Source organism: Schistocerca serialis, chromosome 7 (assembly GCF_023864345.2).
Source record: "Schistocerca serialis cubense isolate TAMUIC-IGC-003099 chromosome 7, iqSchSeri2.2, whole genome shotgun sequence".
NCBI classification, from domain to species: domain Eukaryota; kingdom Metazoa; phylum Arthropoda; class Insecta; order Orthoptera; family Acrididae; genus Schistocerca; species Schistocerca serialis.
In genome coordinates this window covers 271,830,867-271,850,077 of record NC_064644.1, presented here as the reverse complement: position 1 = coordinate 271,850,077, position 19,211 = coordinate 271,830,867, and the positions used below count along the sequence as shown (strand labels likewise).

The following is a 19,211-nucleotide window of genomic DNA, read 5'->3' as shown; positions in this document are numbered from 1 at the left end:
CCGCAGCTCGTCCTATAACGTAGGTCAATGAGGAGTCTAACACGTCACGCAAAATACTGACAAACACTGTTGGTATGACTGCGAATTACTCACACTTCGTCGAAGTACAATAGGAAATAAACAATTACCGCTGTTCTTTATTGTGAAGAAGTGGTTGGTGAGATTGATACAGTCACCTTTCTTTGCTATCGCCTGAATTAGGAGTCTTATTGCTTGTTTGGTTTAATTAATTAATAGAATATGACGCAACTGGTATAAAGAATGCTTTTTTCCAAACTTTCTATAAAAGAAAGTCTGCTATCAAGACATTGCTTTTGTTCTATTACTTTATTTATGACTGGATGTTTCTGAAACTGAAGACACTCGTCTGTGCTCTGCTCTGCAGTCGAGATCTGGCAACGTCGTTCTCTGTTCATTGGCTGACTGTGTTTTGTGACGTCAGATGCGCAGAACAAACCTAAACTCGGCCGCCAACATAAATGACGCGCACTTTAACATTGCAAATACAGGGTTATTACAAATGATTGAAGCGATTTCACAGCTCTACAATAACTTCATTATTCGAGATATTTTCACAATGCTTTGCACACACATACAAAAACTCAAAAAGTTTTTTTAGGCATTCACAAATGTTCGATATGTGCTCCTTTAGTGATTCGGCAGACATCAAGCTGATAATCAAGTTCCTCCCACACTCGGCGCAGCATGTTCCCATCAATGAGTTCGAAAGCATCGTTGATGCGAGCTCGCAGTTCTGGCACGTTTCTTGGTAGAGGAGGTTTAAACACTGAATCTTTCACATAACCCCAGAGAAAGAAATCGCATGGGGTTAAGTCGGGAGAGCGTGGAGGCCATGACATAAATTGCCGATCATGATCTCCACCACGACCGATCCATCGGTTTTCCAATCTCCTGTTTAAGAAATGCCGAACATCATGATGGAAGTGCAGTGGAGCACCTTCCTGTTGAAAGATGAAGTCGGCGCTGTCGGTCTCCAGTTGTGGCATGAGCCAATTTTCCAGCATGTCCAGATACACGTGTCCTGTAACGTTTTTTTCGCAGAAGAAAAAGGGGCCGTAAACTTTAAACCGTGAGATTGCACAAAACACGTTAACTTTTGGTGAATTGCGAATTTGCTGCACGAATGCGTGAGGATTCTCTACCGCCCAGATTCGCACTTTGTGTCTGTTCACTTCACCATTAAGAAAAAATGTTGCTTCATCACTGAAACCAAGTTTCGCACTGAACGCATCCTCTTCCATGAGCTGTTGCAACCGCGCCGAAAATTCAAAGCGTTTGACTTTGTCATCGGGTGTCAGGGCTTGTAGCAATTGTAAACGGTAAGGCTTCTGCTTTAGCCTTTTCCGTAAGATTTTCCAAACCGTCGGCTGTGGTACGTTTAGCTCCCTGCTTGCTTTATTCGTCGACTTCCACGGACTACGCGTGAAACTTGCCCGCACGCGTTCAACCGTTTCTTCGCTCACTGCAGGCCGACCGTTGATTTCCCCTTACAGAGGCATCCAGAAGCTTTAAACTGCGCATAACATCGCCGAATGGAGTTAGCAGTTGTTGGATCTTTGTTGAACTTCGTCCTGAAGTGTCGTTGCACTGTTATGGCTGACTGATGTGAGTACATTTCAACCACGACATACGCTTTCTCGGCTCCTGTCGCCATTTTGTCTCACTGCGCTCTCGAGCGCTCTGGCGGCAGAAACCTGAAGTGCAGCTTCAGCCGAACAAAACTTTATGAGTTTTTCTACGTATCTGTAGTGTGTCGTGACCATATGTCAATAAATGGAGCTACAGTGAATTTATGAAATCGCTTCAATCATTTGTAATAGCCCTGTACTTTGACCCAATTGCCTCAGGAGTTGAAGAATGAGATCAGTAACCAAGGTGATTTAGTTTGCAAAGAAGTAAAAGACCAATTAAAAGAATTAGAGGGCAAAATTAACAAAGTAGGTCTATTTGCTATTAGAGATTTCAACCAGGTTAAAGAGCAAATCTCAGAGCTGAAAGAGCATGTAACTGTTTTCGAACAATGCAAAAAATTTACAGAAATAGCTAACACACCTGAAACACTACCTAATTTGGTGGAACAATTACATGAAGTTGTAAATTCTGCCATACAAGAGAAAGTAGAATTGTTTAATGCTAACACTATTTTTAAGCAAGGAGCTGAAGAAAACAAAAAAGAATTAACGAGATTATGGGAAGCTATCGAGAGTACTAAGCAGGAAATCCATAAGAAGGCAGGGGTAAATAACAGTGGGGTATCGAGTAGTTTATTAGAGGGGTTACAATTGGGAAGTAATATGAATTTATCAAAGCAACTTCCAAAATTCAAATCTGATGGAGAAGTTCACCCAACCTATTTTTGAGGGTATTTTCTAGATACTTACCAAAAATCTGGGAGGATAGCAAAAAGATAGATTTTGTCTCGAGTTATTTGATAGGTGATGAGGCAGAATTGCGTATTGCTAAACTGAGGATTTTTCAGCTTGAGAGGATTTTAAGGAAAAATTTCAAAGAAAATCTTGGTCTACCAGCATACAAAAGAAATTTACATTAGAGTTATTACACCCGAAATATTATAACAACTCTTGGGAAAGTTTTAAAAAGTATGTAGAACAGCACCCGACTCGTTCTTAATATTTAGATAAGCCAATATAGGAGTCCCATTTAGTCAAAATATTGGTACAAAGGTTACCATATCATGCACAAAACAAAGTTCGGTATAGAGTCTGGACAACAGTTAATGATGCACTAACTTTTGTTGAGGATTTAGATACACTGAACAAAGAAAGGAATGAACATACGCCAGAGGATAACATGGGAGGTAATAGCATGAATAATAAAGATTCCGAAACAAATTCATTAAGAAACAAATTCTAATCTTTGCCAAACATGGGAAGAAAACGAAACTTGGAATACACCTATAAGTGGGCAAAACATTTTCTACCCTAACACAATAAAGAGTGTCAGAACAGCAACATCCCTTCACATATATTCGTTCCTAAAGTAGTAGCTAGTAGTGAGAACAATGGAAAACAGGGAAATCAAAGAGAAACACTGACTGCAACATATTATCCTACAATAGTTACGGAAAATGAAGAATGTTCTGGAAAGGAGGGGAGGGGGGGAATTAGTCCAAGACCTTTACATGTAGCATCTAGTATTTATTCAACAAAAACTGCATCAGTACGTTTATGAAGGTAGCCATGCGCTTAGTTAATAAACTTAGCTATAAATTAATATTTCAAGGAAAATTCTGAAGACGTATGTTGTACATGTAGTACACGAAATGATAGAAACTGAAACAAGTTATAGCACTATGACATTTGCAGAGAAATGCTTTAACTCACAAGGTCTTTGCAAAATCTATGAATATAGTAAGCTAAATATTCTGGAATTTAGAATATGAAGTTATTGGTTTTGTACATTTTTTAAACATAAAGAAAGAAGAATAAAATGGTTGGGTTTGTCTTTGAATTTTTTTTTTATGGAAGTTAGTCATGGGTGGTGATATCACCTCTATTGAGTATTGATTGACAAACACACTGATCACAGAACTTATACTGACAATTGATGATGACTTATGTCAATATACTTGCTTATTTCATTGCATTTCATAGGTGTTTGTTAGGGTCAATTTTTGGGGTGTCTGTGATGATGAAGCCATGGCAAGTCCGTTCTGAAAGGAATACCATACAACTTCTCCCTCTGGTACCACGGTGAGGTATCTTAGCAGATGGGGTCGCTGGGGTGGTAAGGGAATCCATCGATGGGGTATAGTAGAATTTGTAACCTACAACAGTAGGATTGCACTGGCAGGTATTTCAAGTATAACAACAACAATAGACTTACGGGATTTTTTTTTAGGGTTAAGTAAGAGACACATGTTAGTCACGCCACATGTTGTAGGGGAGAAGAGTCCAGGTAGGAGACGGAAGGCAAGACAAACTGATGATAAGTTAAAATGTGTAGCTGAATAAGAAGCAAGATCTTATGAGTTAACATGAGAATGAGAAGGTTTGATAACTAGTATTCAACAAGGACTAGGTCCATGAGGTATAAATTTTAATAACAGGAGACGAAGTGCTACCATTATCCTAGTATATTCGCAAGAAATATCTGGAATGGAATCTTTTGTATTGTCTAAATCTAGTAATTATAAGAAAGTAAAGGATAAGCTGTATGTATCAGTAAGTAGAAACAAGACACATAAGCATGATGATGATGATGATTGGTTTGTGGGGCACTCAACTGTGCGCTCATCAGCCTCCGTGCAAAGCCCCAATTTTTACACAGCCCAATTTTTTGTACACAATCCAATCTAGCCACTGTCACGAATGGTGGTGGTGGTGGTGGTGGTGGTGATGACAACACAAACACCCAGACCCCAAGCAGAGAAAATCCCAAACCCGGCCGGGAATCGAACCTGGGACCCCACGATCCAGAGGCAGCAACGCTAGCCACTAGACCACGAGCTGCGGATATACATACGCGTGAGAAGTATGTGTATGTAGTGATGTTATATGTGTTATAAACAAGTGTGAAAAAAAGAAAAGAAAAGATGATATTAGAATAGAGGAGTTAAGCTATTTAGATAGAGAGCAATCAGGTAACGTCAACAGAAAGCAATTATGATAGAAACTTATTGTATAGAGTGAGAAAAGACAGTGGATGGGGGCTAGTATCTGTGATCACTGGCGAAGTTAAGAAGAGGCACACCCAAATAGTGGATGAGGTGAAGGAGAGGAAAAGGGCAGGTGGATCTGTAGGAGGAATGGCCTATACTTTGGTCAGGCGAATCCATGGGAGGGATGATCTGTACCATTTAATGTAGGGAGGAGAGAGGTAAGGCTAGACAGGCCTACAGAACAGTCAATAACTTGGTCAAGTGAACCCATTAAGAGACTGACTTGTATCATACTTTTTTTCAGGGAAATGAGGGAACACTCACATCTATAATGGTATAGAGGTTGTCACAGTGACTGCCCTTAGAAGGAGTGTACACTTACCTGACAGAAGAGACAAAAAATGGTTGGAGTAGGAATGTTCAATGCTTGTTGACTACAACCTATACTGAGATTTGCCTCTTGAGTCTGAATGGTAGGAATATTCCCAACAAGCAACTCCTCTGGTAATAATAATGTGAGAAAGGGTGAAAAGTAACTAACTATGTACATATACAAGAATTGAACAAGAAAATCTTGAGTATATTGCCTTGTATGCAAAACATTGTTAAATAAATAAAAAAAAATCAACAAATATAAAAACCATAAGTAATTTGATGAAGTTTATTTAAGTTGGATCACGATACACATATATCTTAAAGTGCTCTCTTGCTATACAGAAAGATTGCTCATTACAGGACAATTTCTAGCATCATACAGGTTGTGAAGTTGACAGAAAAATACTAGGCAGGTAGTACATTGCAGGACATATATCGTGCATGGGTGTTTGTTTCCGTACGTGCAGAAATTATGAGGTGTATGGAATATGGGAAAATGGCAAGGTATGATGACAAGTAAATGGCTTCAAATGCTGTGGTTGGGGTCTTTTATGTTCCGGCATCATGGCTTGGTGGTGGCTTGACCATCAAGGAGCAACCACATTCTCCAAGAATGAAAACAAATGACAAGAGGATTTTGTAACAAATAAAATACATTGTAATCTTGGATGTCATGTTGAGTCTTCGAGGCATATGTCGAATAAAAAGTTGTGTTCTATTCTAGTTCACATGTCACTCTAATGATCTGTACACCCACTTGTCACTCTAATGATCTATACATCCATTCAAGGAAATATATGTTTGTAAAAGGAAAGTAGTGGACGTGCTTTTTTGTGATGTGAATAGAAGTTATCCTCTTTTGATCCAATAACAATTGCAGAGCAAAGAAGCTTGACTACACATGGGATTTCAGAGGCACTCATTAGCAGGACTTCTACTTCAAGAGACTCAACTATGGCGCTGAAAAATAAAATAAAAAGGAAAATACATAAGATATTATGTTGGGTGACAGATCTCATGAAGTGTGAAGTGTTCTGACTCAGCTTCAACTATAAGGAACAAGGCAGCAGCTATATAAAACCTTAAACCAACAAGAAAAACAGTTCGCAAGGAAAGTGCTACATTAAGCCAGTGTTCCCCAACGGTACAAAACAATGATAAATAGCATGCCACATTTAAAAGAATATAAAATCTCCGAGATTAGTGATGGTTTACAGATGCCAAAAACTTTAATGCAGAATTCAATGTAAGATGATTTTACTAGTTTCCACAATGATACTCTGCCTTGAAATTCACAGAAAATCCAAAGACACTCTGGTCACACGTAAAATATATCACAGGCAAGACACAATCTGTACCTGAAAAGTGCAACAGCAATTTTAATATTATGGGTGACAACGCCACTAAAGTGGACTTAGTAAACTCGATTTTCTGAAATTCCCTCACTAAAGATAATGCACTAAATATTACAGAATTTGAATCAAGAAGAGCTGCCAACACAAGAAATTTAGAAGTATGTACCCTCCATGCAGTGAAGCAATATAAATCATGCAATAAAGGCAAGTCTTTTGGTCCAGATTGTATACCAGTTAAGTTTCTTTCAGAGTATGCTGACATGGCATTACAACAGTAGGTTTTATACAAATGTTGATGAAAGAATGAGAGGTTTAACTGAGCAATATGTGGCTGGCAAGTAATCATATAGTGGCCAAGACAGATATATAAGCAAGAGCTTCCATCAATCCCAAGGGGCCAAATACGGAGGTTAATTATGTGACAAGGCAGTAAAAGGATAGCACATGGATTTCCCCATGGTGAAAAGGAGCGAAACCGAGCCACCACATGGCTGCAGAAGCTGAGCAGCGTGGTCACACACTGACCATGTATGAAACTAAAACATATATTCACCAAAAATACTGCAACAATTCCGTACCAGTAACAGAATACCTAATAACAGCATTGAAATTGCAATAAAGGCATTCCTTCAATAAAATTATCATCATGTTTGTACAATAAATACTGACACAGTTATTAACAATTAAATGTGAAATTATTTATAACAGAAATAACAAAAGCTACAAATATGCTACAATTATGTTCGACACACAGTCTGATAGCACTTCAAGTCAGCTATAAAATGAGTACATTTGCTATAATATAGAACAAATTAAACAAATATTATAAATAAATTTTTGAATAAGGTTTGTCAGAGTGCCAAAGCAACCGAGTTCTTCACATTTATACTAATGATTAGCAGTAGCATGAGTAATTCACATTACTGCTTCAATTTGTTCACACGCATTTAATGCAAAAATTTAGAAATATAATGTTTTAAGATGGCCAATTGATTAGTACAATGCAGTACTGCAGGAGCATGAAGAATAAAGGCGTGAACTTGATTAGGCTCTTGCAGTTCCAATTTGTAGTATAAAATGCTTACCCAGAAACTGTGATTTCAGTTACGTATAAAATTAGCTTGTGCAAATGTTGTCGTTGTGGTCTTCAGTCTGAAGATTGTCTGATGCAGCTCTCCATGCCACTCAATCCTGTACAAGCCTTTTCACCTCCGAATAATTACTGCAACCTGCCATCATCTGAATTTGATTACTGTAGTCATCTCTTGGTCTCCCTCTAAGATTTTTACCCCTCACACTTCCCTCCAGCACTAAACTGGGGATCCTTTGATGTCTCAGAATGTGTCCTATCAACTAATCCCTTCTTCTAGTCAGGTTGTGCCACAAATTTCTTTTCTCCCCAATTATAATCAGTAACTCCTCGTTAGTTATGTGATCTACCCATCTAATGTACAACAGTCTTCTGCATTCAAAAGCTTCTATTCCCTTCTTGTCTAAGCTGTATATTGTTCATGTTTCACTTCCATACATGGTTACACTCTGTATAAATATGGAATGTAGATTAATTGTAAAGACATGTCTTGTTTGTTGAAAAACAGAACATGTAAAATAACTGAAAATATATATGAATGGTGGTCAAGAACGTAAGAGCTGAAATGACTCCATCAGTAATTACATGACAGAGTTGAAGACGGAGCAAACAGAGATAGATAAAAGATCTACTGATGTTTGTAGCTGGATGGGTACGGTTGTTGATATGAGACACACAGTCAGAGTGCCACACATGTTAAAGTGAGTTTGGAGATAGGAATATTTCAAAGTGCGCCTATTTTGGTCATTTCTCAGTATAATAATTTGTTATTTAAATAGTGAATGCTAATGAAGCTAATAGTGCCCGAATTGAATACTGCATACAGACTTGGTTAAATTTGTTGAGCATTAGGTATTTATGCAGTCTAGTTGATTTAGTCCACTGCTTGATAGCTCTGGCTAATGATAGCAATTGCCTATGAATGCTCTGCTTTCTCTGCCTACACAGATATTTCTCACTTTATTTACTCGACTGTGTATAATATCATCCCATGTACGGGCACCATTCAAAGTAAATTTGTGGTGTCTATGAATAAACTGTTAGTGGAATCTGATAGTGTGGTAAATCTACATTATTATTCTGAGGGATCATGAACTTTGTTTTCCTTATCTTATCTACCCATTTATATTTATTCATATAATAGAGGGAAACATTCCACGTGGGAAAAATATATCTAAACACAAAGATGATGTGACTTACCAAACGAAAGCACTGGCAGGTTGATAGACACACAAACAAACACACAAAATTCAAGCTTTCGCAACCAACGATTCAGGTTCAGGAAAGAGGGAAGAAGAGGGAAAGACGAAAGGATGTGGGTTTTAAGGGAGAGGGTACGGAGTCATTCCAATCCCGGGAGCGGAATGATTTACCTTCGGGGGAAAAAGGACAGGTATACACTCGCGCACACACACATATCCATCCGCACATACATGTGTATGTCCTTTTCCCCCCGAAGGTAAGTCTTTCCGCTCCCAGGATTGGAATGACTCCTTACCCTCTCCCTTAAAACCCACATCCTTTCGTCTTTCCCTCTCCTTCCCTCTTTCCTGATGAAGCAACCGTTGGTTGCGAAAGCTTGAATTTTGTGTGTATGTTTGTGTATCTATCAACCTGCCAGTGCTTTCGTTTGGTAAGTCACATCATCTTTGTTTTCAGATATATTTATATTTATTCATGTATTTTATATATCACTCACTGACCATTTTCTTAGGGTTCTCCTAGATAACTATTAGATGTTTTTGTAGTACGCAATGGAACAGTGTACAACTGAACCCCTATGTATGTGAGAAGGCCATCATACCATTTTAAGAGTGTGTACTCACCCTCAGGTGGATTGGTAGCAGCAAATTAATTAAATTGATGAATAGTTTGTACACCAAATAAACAGACAGATGCTAACGCCAGTGTTGCAATGATGAAAAAGCTTCATTTTTAACAGTCATATACAAATGCTCGCACAACAAAAGTCTGTACCTAGTGACTGGAAGTAACCCTCATACAGATTGCAAAGCTGAAACAGTGTATTCTCTCTCATTCAGTACTGAAGAAGCAACGAGTGCCATAAAAGAAATAAAAGCAGCAAAAGCCTTGGGCTTTGATGGCATTCACACAATTCCTTTTGCACTTTGCCAAGTATGTGAAAAAGTAGCTAGCTGAGTTCTGCACAAAAATTCTGAAAACAGGCAACATAGGATCCATGAAATAAATGAAATGAACAAAAGTCACAGTCTTACTGAAACCAGGTAAACCAAAGGACAAATCATAAGGTTATCAACTTGTAACCTTAGTTAGTGTGCTACATAATCACCTGGAGAGAATGATGTACAATATAATGCATCAGTAGATCTTTGTAAATATACCAGGTGAACAGGCAGGATGCAGATCAAACTGCATACTAAAATGTAGACTTTCATGGCCGGAAATATCATGTCCATTATAATTATCCGGGCTGTTATGCCGTGGTCGGTTGATGAATTCTGTGTCGATTCCCAACGTTTCGTCTCCGACTGCGGGAGACATCTTCAAGGGGGTCCGTAGCTCAATGGAAGGTCCAACACACCCACTGGCTCGCTACTGACTGTGGTGGTGGTGGTTAGTGTTTAACGTCCCGTCGACAACGAGGTCATTAGAGACGGAGCGCAAGCTCGGGTTAGGGAAGGATTGGGAAGGAAATCGGCCGTGCCCTTTCAAAGGAACCATCCCGGCATTTGCCTGAAACAATTTAGGGAAATCACAGAAAACCTAAATCTGGATGGCCGGAGACGGGATTGAACCGTCGTCCTCCCGAATGCGAGTCCAGTGTGCTAACCACTGCGCCACCTCGCTCTGTCGCTACTGACTGTCAAAATTAGTAATAGTGCTAGATATGAGGTCCATTCATATGAAACTTGGTCAGTGTGCCTACCTTTGCTTTACACATAAGGTGGCACCACGTAACTGCAGGTATGGTGGTGCCATCTATTGGTAGAGAGACTGATGTGCACACACCGTTTGATATTGCATAACGTCAGTGAGGTTTCACGCTGAAGAGAAGGTGGTCACACAAGTTATCGCCCACTACTGAACATGCAGGCGAGTTAGCAGGACAACGGGGAGTGATTCGATTTTTGGCGGTGGAGGGAGTTGGAGGTCATGAAATGTATCAAAGGATAAAGGTTGTGTACAGTGAGTACAGTCAGAGTCATTCAAGTATTGTGGAATGGCGCAAACGATTCCTTGAGGGGCGCAAGTCACTGGAAGACGATGCTTATCCTGGGCATCACACCAGAAATGGTTGTGGAAGTGATTGGTTTAATCTTGGACAACCGCAGAATCACCATGGATGAGATCCATCGGTTACTGGATATTACTGTGGGCACAGCCCACACCATAATGCATTAACACTAGAACTTTCAAAAAATCTGTGTGCAGTGGGTTCCCCACCAACTGACTGCTGAACAGAGCAATACTTGAATGGTGCTGTCTTTGAGTCATCTGCAATGTTATCATGAGGAGGAATACGGCTTTCTGTCGCATATTGTCACAGCTGACGAAACATGGTGTCACAATTTTGAACCAGAAAGCAAGTATCAGAGTAAGCAGTGGAAACATGTGGCTTCATCACCTCCAAAGAAATCAATAGCTGTGCACAGCAGTTCTAGTAAGGTCGTGATATACTGTTTAGACCACAAGGGCTCATTGCTTGTCGACTTCCTGGAACGGGGAACCACCATCAATGCCCAGTGTTCTCAAGCCACTTTACAGAACCTTATATGAGCCATCAAGTCAAAATGCCGAAGCATGTTGTCCAATGGCATTATCCTCCTGCGTTATAATGCCTGCCCACACACGACCAATGCAGTGAAGATGACATTGTAGCAATTTTGGTGAGAAATGCTGGAACATCCACCGTGCAGTCCCGACATTTCACCGTGTGACTTTCATGTATTTGGACCTCTAAAACAAACTATTCGTGGACATTGATTCGCAATGGACGACGGAGTGTGTGAGTGGGTCCAGGCCTGTATCTGACAGCTACCTACTAGTTTCTTCAAGGATGGAATCTTGCTAGTGTCGCAATGGTATAAATGTGTCACCAGTTTTGGTGACTATTCTTGAGTTAATGAAATTGTTATCATTATTTTACACTAATGACTGGGTTTCATTTGAAGGCTCCTTATAGATGTCAGGTAAGTTTGTAGGATTCAGTGTTTATTCTTGAAGATACCATCGAGACACTTGGATATAATACTGATGGATAACCTGTAAGTAAGTCCTCAATTTGAAGAATTCATACGGAAAAATGGAAAGAGTATGCAGAAGCTATAAAACTAATTTTCAAAATGAGATACCTGATGTGATTGTTGGCCAGGATGGCATACTGTTGCCTGCTTGACATGATTGGAAATCAACACAAGAACATCTTCTGATAGTTATTTCATATAAAAATAATGGGCAACATATCACTGTGCCAAGGTTGTAAGACTCTTCAGGATGCGGACAGGTGAAAGCCATTTGGGACACGATTGTAGACTGGTATCTCTAACATAAGTGTAATTTCTTTGCTGTGATATTACGGCTTCAAATATAGATCAATGGTGCCTGTGTGCTTCTTGGAGAAAAGCTTAATAGAAATCTGCTTATTTTTGCTTGCTGCCATCACTTACAAGAAATGGTCTTAAAACACATGTTCAAAGTAAAAATGAGTCAAGTGACAACAAATCCTGATCTTCCATTGTTCAAAAAGTTCCAAGATAACTGGAAAAGTACCAATGCAGATAAAATACAAGCTGACTCTTTCCGAAATTGGCTATCTGCTTGAGTTTTGCCGAACTGAACTGACCAAAAAGTAGTCAGAGGCAACTATCGAGATTTGCTAGAGCTTTCTGTGATATTTTTAGATGGAGATAAACATCCAGGTGCCACGCACCAAGCACAATGGATGGCAAGAGCTATTTATTTCCTACAAATGTCATTGCTTTGTGCTCACTTTACAATTATGAGCAAGAATAAGGAAGGACTGTCAGATGTTTTGCCTATTCACTGTGACATCCTATGACAAGCCAAAACGCCAATGTAATTTGGCAGTAAAAGCACCCTGCCATGATTTGTACTTTTTAAGTCAATGAAAGCTTATCAAAAAAATAATAAAGGCATCCCCACAGCAGCTTTACAGAGGATAAGGCAGCATTTATGTATTTGACTGCTCAAGTTTCTGTCTTGTCATTGTCTTACAATGATGTGGATCTAGAAACTACAGTAAAAGGAAGAACTATTCAGCCCACTGTGTGGTAAGTTAAATAAGTACATACAGAAGTTGTTTCTTTAGTTTTCTGTTTACATCACAATTTTGGTAACTCACTTTCTCTTTTTTAATTACAGAGAAAAACCTCTATGACTTCGTTTCACTCAGCAGCTAGATGATGTCCAATTGTCTTAAAATTGATGACAGTTTTCTCCATGAATGTCCCCTATGGTCAAATAATGCTTCTTTACAAGAAGCAACAAAGAAAGTTTAAATGCTGAGGGCAGTGGACGATACAGCTGAAAGAGGGATCAAGCTGATGCAAGACTTTCACAGTTTAATCAGACAAAAGCAATTTTTATTACATTACATGCAAGAACACCAGAAGATTATCCTGACTGCAGAAAGCAAACTTCAATAAGAAAATTTAAGGAATAATGTTTCTACAAGTATATACACACAAATTTTTACAGCATATAAACACAATTTGGGTATACTGGTGTTTTATTTACAAAATAAACATTAAGTTTTAAAATCATTCCATTCTCACCCATTACAAATTTTCATGTCTCAAGTTTGGCATCAAGTCAGCACGTATTATCATAATTGCTATAATATTTAGTATGTGAGTTATTAAAGTCAATCAGAAACAACACACATCTTTTCATCACAAAATTGACAATACCTTGATGTATCAGGACATGTCCTATCAACTGACCCCCTGTTTTAGTCAGGTTGTGCCACAAATTTCTTTTTTCCTCCAGCCGATTCAGTACCTCTTTATTAGTCATTTTGCCTATCAATATAAAACCTTCAGTATTATGAAAAGGAAAGTTGCCACTCCCACTCACCATATAGTGGAGACACTGAGTCACAGATAGGCACAATAAAAAGACTGTCACAAATAAGCTTTTGGCCAGCTAGGCCTTCGTCAAAAACAGACAACAGACACTGAGAGTGGCTTCAGTTGCCATAGACTGCAGTCGTGTGTGTGTGTGTGTGTGTGTGTGTGTGGGGGGGGGGGGGGGGGGGTCTATTTTTGACGAAGACCTAGGTGGCTGAAAGCTTATTTGTGACTGTCTTTTTGTTGTGTCTATCTGCGACTCATCCGCTGTATGGCGAGTGGCAATTTTCCTTTTCATAATATTGTAACATTCCAACCTGGATTTTCCATTGGTTAATATAAAATATTCAGCATTGTTCTGTAGCACCACATTTCAAAAGCTTCTATTCTCTTCTCACCTGAACCATTTATTGTCCTTGTTTCACTTCAATATAAGGCTATACTCGAGACAAATAACTTCAGAAAATACTTCTTAAACCTTAACTTCATTTTAGATGCAAACAAATTTCTCTTTTTCAGAAATGCTTTTCTTGCTAGTGCCAGTCTACATTACATCCTCTCTAGTTTAGCCATTATCAGTTGTTTTATGGCCCAAACAGCAAAAATCATCTCTATTTTTTAGTTTCTCACTTCCTAATATACTTCTCTCAGTACCATCTCATTTCATTAGACTAGAATAGAAGAGTCAAGGTCTTTCTCCAGGATAAGGGCACACAAAAGAGTGACCTACCTCAAGGCAGTGTGCTCACTTCTATGGCTTTTAATATTTGCACCAATTATCAGCCCACTGCAGCAGAACACTCCACACATTTCACTTATGTTGACGATACAGCAGTGGCTGCTCAAGGGGATGGTCTGAAGACGTAGAAGAAAAGTTGACTTCATCGTTGGATACACTTGGACTTTACTATGAGGTCAGTCAGCTGAAACCAAATTCCAACACAATTCTGGCTACTAATCTATGTTTGCCTTTCTTTAACCTATGTTCTAAGGTAAGTCGCAGGTTCAGTATGGCCTCACATGTTCCTACATTGCTCCAGAATTCATCAGATTTTTCCCGAGGTCGGCTTCTACCAGTTTTTCCTCTCTTCTGTAAATAATTCATGACAGTATTTTGAAACCATGGCTTACTGAAATGATAGTTTGGTAACATTCATACCTGCCAACAATTTTTTAAGGAACTGGTTTTATTACAGTCTTCTAGTCTGAGGGTATTTTGACTATCTCACATATCTTGCAAACAAGGAGGAATGGTCTTGTCATGGCTAAGTCTTCGAAGTATCTCAATAATTCTGAGGGAATTTCTTCTACTCCAAGAGCATTTTCAGTCCTCTGTCAAATTCTTCTCACAGTACCCTACTTACCATCTCATCTTCATTTATGTCTGTTTCTACTTGTATAGCACTGTCTTCAAGTTGATTTCCCCAATCTTCCCAGTGGGGGTCACGATGGCCTAAGCACCACCTAATACTTCTGCCCCACTTGATGTTACTATGCTATGGTAACTGAGTAGCTATTGCAAAATTAATGTTGATTGCCATGGCAGCACTATCCAGATAGTGCTGGTCACCAGCACCAAGAATGTCTTCTGAGGAGGCCACACCTTCCAGAAACCTACATATAAGCCGACCTGGGCCAATTGTAATTCTATCGCATTACTGATGCAGTGAAAGTGTGCACTGGTTGGTCTATTGGTTCGGTTCTTGCTATGGATTTGCTTTATAAGTGTATGCTCTTCGACTCTGTTAATAACCAGTTGGACTCTGACGCTGCACAAACTGGGCTTTGCTTGGACTGCTTTCCTAAAGAATATAACTTTCTTTCATGATTCTTAAATCAAGTGTTTGCTAAGATTAAATTATGCTATGTGCAAAATTCTACCCTTTCATTCCTTTTCTCCAGTCCACGTTCTTTTCTTACAGTTCCTTCTCTTCCTTTTTATGCTACTGATTTCCAGTCTCCCAACACAATTAAATATTCATCTCTCTAATTATCTGAATAATTTATTTCACCTCATCACATGTTTTTTTTTAAAAAATTTCTTCATCATCTGTGGAGCTAGAGAGCATACAAACTGGGACTATTGGGGTGGGAGTTGGCTTTGGAATTACCTTTGTTATGATAGTACATTTTTTATAGTAGCTTATCTGCAGTCCTATTTTCTTATTAATTATTAGCAATCTTAACATTCAAACAACAAGGGGACAGAACACTTCTGATAAAAAATATGTATTTCAATCATTTAAATGTTTTCAGAATGCCTATGTAGCATCAGGAATATTCTTGTTTTAGTGAGTGAAAGCGCAATCCACACACAACTTAAAATACTCAATGATTTCATTTCGCGAGGAAGGGGCGAACGGGATTTCTTATACAGCATTAATTTTCTTTTAATTTACTAAGAAAAATTAAAGATGAGTGACAACTTACCTCAGAAGTCTAATGCAAATAAGACAATATTTATGGCAAGCTTCACTGTTTTCATTTTCTAGTCTTCGAAATAAAGCTGCCCACAGTCTTTCAAGAGTCTCCTTATCATTTTCATGGAAAATATATGTTTGACTGTGCTGCAAAATATACACAAACATTACACTGTAGCTAGAAGCATTTCATATTACTTATAACTGTGATGTTAAAGAACAGAACATAACTCTGGATTCTCAGTAATTCATTGAGTCTACACCTATTGTATCATAAAATTCTTACAACACAAGGCACAAAGTTTATCCTAAAAATCAACAGTATTATTTTCCTTACAACTTGTCAGGGCAAAATATTCTCTCTGTTTCTTCATTAGCCCTCAAGCAGTTGCACCGTTTTATAACACAAGCAGGCAGGTGGTGTACTTTGTACATATGTCAAGAATAGCTGTCTATTATGTTACCAAGATAAAATGTATGAGCAATAAAACAGTTTCACCTCAGTTTAATTGAACAACGATAAAATAAACTTACATTATACAAGATAATGTCTGTGTTTAATTAAACAATAATAAAATAAACTTTCATTATATCAGTCTATTGCCTTGTAGAAGTGTTACCTCACAGCAGTGACTCACTCAAAGCACCAAACAGCACAGTTGCTTCAGATACCACCTATATACTTATTCGAGTGCTAATTACCTTGAAGACAACTGCTTCATACTGGGTTAGTGCTGCTAGCTCGGAATCTGGGTCACTTTCACGCATGGATTGTACATTTTTTCTCACCTAGCTCACTGCTTATTTTATATTACTGCAGCTCTCTTGGATGTGTGACACCATAACTTATCACAGTGTTAGCTGAAGCAATAGTGAACGAATAACTAGGGGCTCACAATTTCAGAACAGCATTGAAACTGTATGAGTCAATGTTAATTGTGGCTGGCACACTTTACACACAGGCACACCCGCTCGAGGGTTAAATCCCGAATATCAGGTATTGTACTGTAGAGGCCAAAATTACTGGCACATACAATAAAGCATAATTTAATTCCAACACTCTTTATTACAATGCCTTTTGTTTACCTGTCCACCACTCTCGAGCAACTTCTGATAAAAATCCAAGTTGAAGAGACTCTAGTTTTGCTTGATGATGTGTTGCCAACTAAGATTGTTATGACTTGCAACTCTGGCCTGCTCTGAAGAGCACTTGACGTTACACTATTATTGGTTCTTACACTTAATAGAGAAGTTTTATTCCAGCACAACTGAGATCACACAAGATCTTTACACAGAAACTAACTGACAATATATTTATTTTGACAGTATCTCCCACTAGTATGGAAGAGAGTACTATATCTGCTTTGCTCAACAAAGCTTTTAGATCACCAAGAGAATTGCAATCTCATATGGCAAGAGATCTGTATTTTTCCTTTACCAACATTAAATTTCTTAAATTTTTAATAGTGTTGCAGCTATTCCAAAATTCACAAACATTTACAGTTGGCATTGGAATACTTTCATTTCTCGGAATACTTTCATTTATTTATTTTGCATTGCATTTTCTAATATTCTACATTAGAACATATTTTCTGTCTACAATTACACTGACTTGACAAAAGTCATTGGTAGCAATATGCACATGTACAGATGGTTGTAGTATCGCACACACAAGGTATAAAAGGGTAGTCCATTGGTACAGCTGTAATTTGTATTCAGATGATTCACATGAAAAGATTTCCAATGCAATTATGGCCATTTGATGGAATTAACAGACTTTGAATGCAGAATGGTAGTTGGAGATAAATGCATAGGGCATTCCATTTTGGGAATAATCAGGAAATTCAATATTCCAAGATCCATAGTGTCAAGAGTGTGCCGAGAATACCAAATTTCATGCATTACCTCTCACCACGGACATCACAGTGGCCGACAGCCTTCAATTAATGACTGAGAGCAGCAGCTTTTTCGTAGAGCTGTCAGTACTAACAGACAAGCAACATTGGTGAAATAACAGCAGAAATCAGTGTGGGATGTATGATGAAAGTATCCATTATGACAGTACAGTGTTATTTGGCATTAATGGGCTATGGCAGTAGACCGCCGATGTAAGTGTCCTTGCTAACAGCATGACATTTCCAGCATCACCTCTCCTGGGCTCATGACCATATCAGTTGGACCACAGATGGCTGGAAAACCATGGCCTGGTCAGATGAGTCCTGTTTTCAGTTGGTAGGGTTTGAGTGTGGTGTAGACCCCATGAAGCCATGGACTCAAGTTGTCAACAAGGCACTGTACACGCTGATGGTGGCTCCATAATGGTGTGAGCTGTTTACATGGAACATTGACTGGAAATGGTTATGTTCAGCTACTTTGAGACTATTTCCAACCATTCACAGACTTCATGTGCCCAAACAATGAAGGAATTTTTATGGGTGTCAATGCACCATGTTACTGGGCCATAACTATTCGTGACTGGTTTGAAGAATACTCTGGACAATTACGGCGAATGGTCTAGCCACCAAGATTGCCCAACATGAGTCCCATCCAACACCAAACATGAGTCCCATCGAACACTTACAGGACATAAACGAGAGGTCAGTTTGTGCAAAAATTCTGCACCGGCAACACTTTCACAATTATTGACAGCTATAGAGTCAGCATGGCTCAATATCTACATCCATACTCTGCAAGCCACCATGAGATGCATGGCAGAGGGTACAGCCCATTGTACCAATTATTAGGTTTTCTTCTTGTTCCGTTGATGTATAGAGCACGGGAAGAATGACTGATTGAATGCCTCTGTGCATGCAGTAATTATCCAAAACTGCTGCTGCAGGGAACTTCCAACGACTAGTTGAGTCTATGCCATGTCAAGTTGCTGCACTACGCCAGCCAGAAGCAGCTCTGGTGTTTTGTCACCCCACTGTATGCTTCTACATTCACTTTAAGTTAAATAATAACAAATACAACAAAAATTACTATTACCACAGAACTACTAATACTACCAGTGTCACTATCTATATTACTGCTTCTATATTTACATATGTCTAGTTCACAATTACTATTTCTCTTATTATTATGTATAATCACATTGATGAAAGGAGATAATGCAGCATGCAAAAGGGAATACAGGCCTCTACTAATGAGACTGACAGGAAGAGCAAACTGCAAAGCAAGAATGGACAGCTGAAAAATGCAAGGCGGTACAAGCATGCATGATTAGGTGAAAAATAGACATGTAGGAAAATCAGCAAC

The 19,211-nt window shown here is 38.8% G+C and overlaps 1 protein-coding gene across 2 annotated transcripts in view; it reads right to left on the bottom strand.

The window, feature by feature from the left end:
• LOC126412617 (synembryn-A) overlaps positions 1-19,211 on the bottom strand; it is a 137,480-nt gene that overhangs the window by 111,156 nt on the left and 7,113 nt on the right. Inside the window, exons 1-2 of one of the 2 annotated variants that reach the window (XM_050082286.1) lie at positions 15,964-16,102; positions 14,264-14,456 (exon numbers count right to left, since the gene is read on the bottom strand). In XM_050082286.1, coding sequence (XP_049938243.1) covers positions 14,264-14,418 — 155 coding nt within the window. In that variant the 5' untranslated portion in view covers positions 14,419-14,456; positions 15,964-16,102. Of the gene's footprint in view, positions 1-14,263; positions 14,457-15,963; positions 16,103-19,211 lie in introns of those variants that run through there. The other variant, XM_050082285.1, reaches the window with a different exon arrangement.